General features: G+C 45.0%; 1 protein-coding gene across 2 annotated transcripts; it reads right to left on the bottom strand.

The window, feature by feature from the left end:
• Positions 1-792: 792 nt before the first annotated feature.
• On the bottom strand, positions 793-6,178 carry C5H4orf36 (chromosome 5 C4orf36 homolog). 2 transcript variants are annotated; one of them, XM_015450629.4, is made up of 4 exons: positions 6,038-6,178; positions 5,214-5,351; positions 2,217-2,371; positions 793-1,989 (listed from the first exon to the last, which is right to left on the bottom strand). In XM_015450629.4, the coding sequence occupies exons 2-4, from the start codon at positions 5,276-5,278 to the stop codon at positions 1,856-1,858; spliced, it is 354 nt and encodes a 117-aa protein (XP_015306115.1). In that variant the 5' UTR covers positions 5,279-5,351; positions 6,038-6,178; the 3' UTR covers positions 793-1,855. The 2 variants fall into 2 exon arrangements, with proteins under 2 accessions (XP_015306115.1, XP_065401301.1); XM_065545229.2 differs by having other exon boundaries at positions 5,950-6,178.
• Between the last annotated feature and the right edge of the window lie 1,016 nt (positions 6,179-7,194).

Raw genomic sequence — 7,194 nt, forward strand, 5'->3', positions numbered from 1 at the left:
GACTTTTAAAGAGAAATGATCAGGATTTGCCATAGGTACAGCGGCCTTAATTTGAACTAAAAATTCAGGTCAGATGGTTGGGCAAGTAGTACATATATATTGTAAGAATAAAACCAAATTTTTTAAATTTCAAGACTTCTGGTCTGTACAAAGGTCAAGAGAGTCAGCCCAATATAGATTATACCTAGATTATAATGATAGTGATACTCACAGTAATGGCTAACACCAGAGTAATTCTCATTGTGTGCCTGGCAGTTTTCATTTAATCCTATGAAGTAGGTATACCTGTATTACCCCGATTTTACAAATGAGAAAACAAGCAGAAACAAGGTAACTTATCCCAGCTCACATAGCAATAAGCAGCTGAGCTAGGATTTGAAGAAAGGCACCCAGGTCTAAAGTCTATACTCTTGCACAGTATGCCACAGTGCCTTTCATAATGAAATGAAGCTAAGATACTAGAAGATCAGCCAGGCACGGTGGCTCACACCTGCAATCCCAGCACTTTGGGAGGCCAAGGTGGGCAGATAACTTGAGGTCAGAAGTTCAAGACCACCCTGGCCAATATGGTGAAATCCCGTCTCTACTAAAAAATACAAAAATTAGCTAGGTGTGGTGGTGCATGCCTGTAGTCCCAGCCACTCGGGATACTGAGGCACGAGAATTGTTTGAATCTGGGGGGCAGAGGTTACAGTGAAACTTCCACTCCAGCCTGGGTGGGAAAAAGAAAATACCAGAAGATCCTAAAATGCTTACTAAATCATCTAAAAAACACTACACTGTGCTCAAAAGTAACATTAATATCCAAGTATGCTTTATTGGTTCAAATGCTAGAAGAATTGGTTCATCCAAATCCAATACTTTCCAGTTAATCAATTCCCCATCCCCCAGTCTGTGTTTTTCTCATAAGACCTTCTGTGTATTTTCATGTCACTTCCACATAACTATGTGTGTTCCATATGCTTCAGGGTCATTCCAGATAGAAAATAAGAAATTAGGCAGAAGGAAAAAGATTGACTTTTTTTGTTTTTGTTTTTTGAGACACGTTTTCACTCTGCCCTCCAAGCTGGAGTGCAGTGGCATGATCACAGCTCAATGCAGCCTCAAACTCCTGGACTCAAGGGATCCTCCCATCTCAGCCTCCCAAGTAGCTGGGACTATAGGCACAGCACCACGCTCAGCTAATTTTTTAATTTTTTGTAGAGACCAGGCTGGTCCCAAACTCCTGGGCCCAAGCGAGTCTCCCACCTCAGTCTCCCAAAGTACTGAGATTATAAGCATGAGCCATCACCTCCAGCCTGACAATTTTTCTAGAACAAAAACAAAGTAAGTCCTACTTGCTACTTTAAAGTACCACATGTGAATATTCAATGATGTTTCATTGAAATTGGAAACTAGAGAAGTACTAAAAATGAAGTCTATTATTTTTCTTAACCAAATGAAATGTTTCAGTTTATCATTTTTAAGAGAATTTCTCTCTTGCCTTCTTTTTGGTCCCTCCTTGGGATCTCAAAGATGCATATTCAAGAGGTCTTTTGAAAACAATGCAGCTGAAGAAATTTCCTCTTCTTTTAGTTCAATTTTACAAAAATTAAAATGAATAGCACAAACGACTCAACTCCAAATGCATTTTCATCTACTTACAGTGCTGTAGCTTGTGATACAAGGAACAAGAGTATGTCAGGGACTCAGAAGATCTGTCAGAGCTGGCCATTAACCCACAGCTGTGGGCAGTGGCCCATCCACCAGTGGGCATTCAAATATCTGCCCCGAACTTTACACAGTGAAACGTCCAGAGACCTTCATCCCCTTTGGATGCAAGAGACAGAGTACAGATTCAGTCATGAGCTGACTGTCATTTAGATGGAAGAGGTCTTCTCAAACCGGCTGGCCTTTCCCTCAGGAGAAGCTTAATTTCCTCAGATGTATTTTCTTGACATTTCAGTTTACAAAGACGCTTCACTTCATACTCCCTTTCGAGTTTGATGGCTGAAAAAGAAAATACACAAAACAATCTGACATACATTTTTCATCAGGCACAACTAAGTCAAAACTGAATATCATACAGCAAAATCCATATGCTTGAATAATAAACAAGATGACAGAGCTACAAAGATAGGAGGTATGGGTGTAAATACACAGATTTAAACATTTCTCTGATAAGCAAATGACACACACAATTTATAACTTATTAAAGCAGAACTTAAGGAACTTACATTCTGCAGAAGGGAGCAGTCCATCTTTAACGGTGTTACATTTTGTGAGCTGCACAGAACCACCAAATGAAATTTCTTCCAAGAAAGGCAACTTGATATTGGCTAGGTTTGTGTACCAGTTCTTTGCAAGCAGTGCAAGATCCCAAGGTTCCTGTCTGGGGCAAAAGTTCATTAATGCATTCAATAAATGTTGATTAAGCACCTACCATGTGAGATGTAGAAGACATTAATTCTCGGTTCCATCGGCCACTAGACATTTTGGTTTATGGGGTGGGGAGCTGTTCAGAATTTTCCAGAGTTGTAATTCCAGACAGGAGAGGGAGATTTATGCTAACTAATATAGAGATAATACTGAACAATGACCAGAAATTACACCAGGAACTTTGATTCAGCCTCCATGAAGTCAATCCAGTCTTTCCATGTAAGAGGATGTAGATGCCTATAATCCCAGCACTGTGGGAGGCAGAGGCAGGAGGATCGCTGGGGGCCAGAAGGCCAAGACCAGCCTAGGCAATGTAATGAGATCTCATTTCTACAAAAAATCAAAAAATTAGCCGAATGTGGTGGCACAGGCCTGTGGTTCCAGCTACAAAACAGGCTGCAGCAGGAGGATCACTTGAGCCCGGGAGGCTAAGGCTGAGACTGCACTGAGGTGACAGAGTGATACCCTGTCTTGATAAAAAAAAAAATAAAGATCTCTAGCTGGGCATGGTGGCTCATGCCTGTAATTCCAGCACTTTAGGAGACCAAGGTGGATCACTTGAGGACAGGAGTTTGAGACTAGCCTGGGCAACAAAGTGAGACCCCATCTCTACCAAAAATAAAACAAATTCACCGGGCACTGTGGTGCGTGCCTGTCATCCCAGCTACTCAGGAGGCTGAGGTGGGAGGATCACTCAAGCCCAGGAGGTACACAACATTCCAGCCTGCACTTCAGAGTGAGACCCTGTCTGGAAAGAAGGAAGGAAGGAAGGAAGGAAGGAAGGAAGGAAGGAAGGAAGGAAGGAAGGAAGGAAGGAAGGAAGGAAGGAAGGAAGGAAGGAAGGAAGGAAGGAAGGAAGGAAGGGAGGGAAGGAGGGAGGGAGGGAGGGAGGGAGACTGAGGTGCAGAGAACAATTTGCCCAAGGTCACAAAGCCATTGGTTGTGAAGTTGGGATCTGAACCCAGGAAGTCAAACTCCAGAATCAGTGCTCTTGCCTATTAGGCTATACAAGATATATTGGAAGGCGGTGGGCAGAGCAAAGTTCAATATGATTCCATGTGTTAAAAAGACATATGTGTGTGTGTATACATGTGTGTATGTGTCTTGTGTAGCCACAGAAATTCTAGAAAACATATAAGACATTGTACCTCTGAGTGGAAATCAGGAATGGGAATGGGGAGATATATCATTTTTATCTACCTTTCATACGCTAGATGTTTTTAGTGTATTGTTTTTACAATCCTTTAAAAACACTGAATCAAAAAAAAAGCCCCAGGTAGGGAGTTACCTTGGCAAATGAACTCTAAAGAGCGCTACTACCATTCTGTTCCCCTTGACTTGGCTATTCTTATAAATAGTATGATATCAAATACTATCTTGAGAGAATGAAAGAGAATGAAATCTCTGGTGTTACAGAGATTGTTCATGACATAAAGTTCTGCATAACTAAAACCATGGAATCGGTGCTTTAAGTCATTCTCAGAAATAGGAGTATCTTCACATAAAAATTATGTTTATAATGATACTTAGTATAATGGTACTTGTCAATAGTTCAAGGTCTAAACACATACTAAACTGACAAAACTAAACAAAATGCAACAGTGAGTTTTCTCTGAATTTCCTATAGCTCTGGTTTTATAATCCCATAGGGAATCTTCATTTACTTCATAGAATATTGTTTAAAAGACAAATTCAGTTGACACCTAATCAAATGTTTAAGAGAGGAAAAGACTGCACTACAATATCACAGAGTGAAACTACTGTGTGGTTGCAACACGTGCTCACGATGCGTTCACTGGATGACAGGCAATGTGCAAGTACTTTACATACATGACTTCATTTATAATCCACACCGCATAGCCAATTGTTATATGCATCTTGCAAATGCAGAGATCAAGGAGGAAGAAGGTGGCCTTAGGGAACTGGGGGCAGGGCCAGGCTTAGAGTCCAGGTCTTCTTGATTGGAAACCATCCACTGCCTGCCAAAGTATACAGGATACAAAACCAACCCTTTCTGCCAGCTACTTAGGTGCTCTGTTAAGATACATCTGACACCGGGGCATTTTTTTGGTAGACGCGGAGGATCTAAACAAAGTTTTTGTTTGTTTGTTTTTTGTTGTTGTTGAGACAGAGTCTTGCTTTGTCGCCCAGCCTGGAGTGCAGTGGCCGGATCTCAGCTCACTGCAAGCTCCGCCTCCCGGGTTCACGCCATTCTCCTGCCTCAGCCTCCTGAGTAGCTGGGACTACAGGCGCCCGCCACCTCGCCCGGCTAGGTTTTTGTATTTTTTAGTAGAGACGGGGTTTCACCGTGTTAGCCAGGATGGTCTCGATCTCCTGACCTTGTGATCCGCCCGTCTCGGCCTCCCAAAGTGCTGGGATTACAGGCTTGAGCCACCGCGCCCGGCCCTAAACAAAGTTTTTTAAAAGATGTGGGTGGAAGCAGAAAATGCTGTCTTGGAACAAGAAGACCCCGAGTCTAGCCCTGACATTTCCTTACTACAGGACTGTGACTTTGATCAAACTTCTCTGAACCTCAGTTTTCTCACTTGAAAGTGTTGTTGTGTTGTAAAGACCAAGTAAGATAATCAGGAATGGGATTAACTTATAAAAGCAGTTGCGTTAAAAAAAAAAAAAAAAAATTCAGAACCCAGACACCTGAAAATACTTCATATAGCCCAGTATCTCATGAGGAGCATAGAGCGTCCAGTCATTTTACTTAACAAAGACACTCCCCACCCCAGTCAATGCTTACCCTGATTTTAAATATATATATATATATATATATATATACTTACACATTATAACAACTGCCCCGCAAAATGGTTTTCACTGTGTTCTTTCTTGGCAATCCATACGCCATGGCGAGTTATTACAGTACGACTTCCTTACGTAGGTGCCTGATGGAATGTCACAGATAACTCTGTTCACTTTACCTGAAATGATTGCAACGCACCTAATTAATGCTTCTCACATGAATATTTTGTAGCCAAACAATAGAAAAAAATTTTTCTGAATGTCAGAAAGTCCTTAATAAGTGTTCAATGAACTTGAACCCCAAATGTAAAACCATGTTCTCTTTCATTTTTCCATGAACTCATTTTTTCATTTCTTGCCACCGAATAAGAAGAAAATGCCAGGCAAGTTTCATCATCCTGAGACAAAGTTTCGGTGTCGTGCTCTCTGCCCCTGCCTGAGCCTGCCAAACCAGCTCCAACACCGCTGCGCCAAAATGTGTCTGACCGTGGCAGTGCTGAGCGACCAAAGGCTCTGCCTGCACAGGAACCACCCGCCCCAGCCCGGGCACTTTGAGCAGAACAATCTTTCCCAGGTTTTCCCTCATTCAAAACTCTCAGCACCACTCCCGCGCCCCGCCCTTGCACGCCGATTCGGGGCGAGTCTCTTTCCCTTCCCTGGACGCGCAGAGCCCGGGAGGAACCGGTTCCCGGGACGGGTGGGGGCCTCGGCAGCCTACAGAGCCCGAGGCTAAGGGACCGGCCTCAGCCTCGGCTCCTTCCCACGCCGGAGCCCCACCCTGCCTCCGACTCGCCAGGAACGCGCTGCGGGCGCGGGGCTTCCAGGGTGGCGGGTCCCAGCTAGCCGGCGCTGGCTGCTTGGTTACCCGGACTCGAGGGGCTCAGAGGGTCGCGGCCGGGAAAAGGAGGACAGAGCGCGCCGCGCTAACCGCACATGGCCGCGCACACGCCTCGGGGCCGCGCCGCGGGCACACGCGTCCTTCCCGCTCGCGGCGGGCGCCGAGTGTGGGGCTCCCCGCGTCACGCCGGAGCCTCAATAAAGGGCTTTGTGGGGCCCGCCCCACCCGTCAGCGAGGGGACGCGGGGCCCGGGAGACGCGCCCCCGCGGGGTCAGCTCTCTGGCTACAGGGCCCAGGCAGGCAGCGCTCTCGGAACCCAGCCAACCAGCCAAAGAGAGGGCTGTAAGCCAGACCTTTCCTGGGAAGGACGCTTTTCAATGTAGGGGGCTGCATCCAAGCGATCTGGACTTTGTTTGGGGGCGCCATTTCAAGAAATGTACCCAGTCCTGGCTGCTAACATCTGGGGAACCGAAGCCCTGTTGCCAGCGTTCTCACGCTGCAGTGGGCGAAGGCAGTGAGCTCAAAGCCCACGTGTGATATTTTAGATGTTCGTGTTCACAGCAAGACAGCATCAGTTTCTAAAGTCATTATTACACTGTGGTGACTGCGTATTTCTTCATTTGAATACATCAAATGGCCACCCCTTGTGGTCAAATGAAACGAGCTTACATTTTCATTTTGGATGAGGGTTTTGATGTCAGATGTCAGAATAGGTTTGGAATTCTAGCTCTACCACTTAAGATTTAACTTTAAGATTTCACATATGTCACTGCTCTAAGCATCAATTTCTTCATCTATAAAACAAAGATAATGCTCTATATCTTAGAGGGTTGTTGTGAGGATGAAATATCCTGTCCTGAGATTCTTCACCACGTGATAAGTGCCTAATTGACTGTGAGCCTAATAACAACTTTATGAAATAGGCAAAAAGGATACTACTCATTATTCCAATTGTGGTGCCGACGAATGAGTTCAGGATGGTTAAAGGACTTCCCAGAGTCACATGGCAAGTTCCAAAGCCAACTTTTAAAGATAAACACAGATGGGCCGGGCACGGTGGATGGGCCAGGCGCGTGGCTCATGCCTGTAATCCCAGCACGTTGGGAGGCCGTGAGGGGCGGATCACGAGGTCAAGGAGTTCGAGACCAGCCTGGCCAACATGGTGAAACCCTATCTCTACTAAA

The sequence above is a fragment of the Macaca fascicularis genome, chromosome 5 (genome assembly GCF_037993035.2).
Source record: "Macaca fascicularis isolate 582-1 chromosome 5, T2T-MFA8v1.1".
NCBI lineage: Eukaryota > Metazoa > Chordata > Mammalia > Primates > Cercopithecidae > Macaca > Macaca fascicularis.

Bases quoted from the DNA above. Each gene is read 5' to 3' on its own strand.
- C5H4orf36 (XM_015450629.4), bottom strand. From the start codon at position 5,278: ATGGCGTATGGATTGCCAAGAAAGAACACAGTGAAAACCATTTTGCGG. The intron at 2,372-5,213 runs GTAAGTATATAT...CTTTTGCCCCAG, and splicing joins CGGGGCAGTTGTTATAATGT to ACAGGAACCTTGGGATCTTG. The intron at 1,990-2,216 runs GTAAGTTCCTTA...TTTCTTTTTCAG, and splicing joins ACTGCTCCCTTCTGCAGAAT to CCATCAAACTCGAAAGGGAG.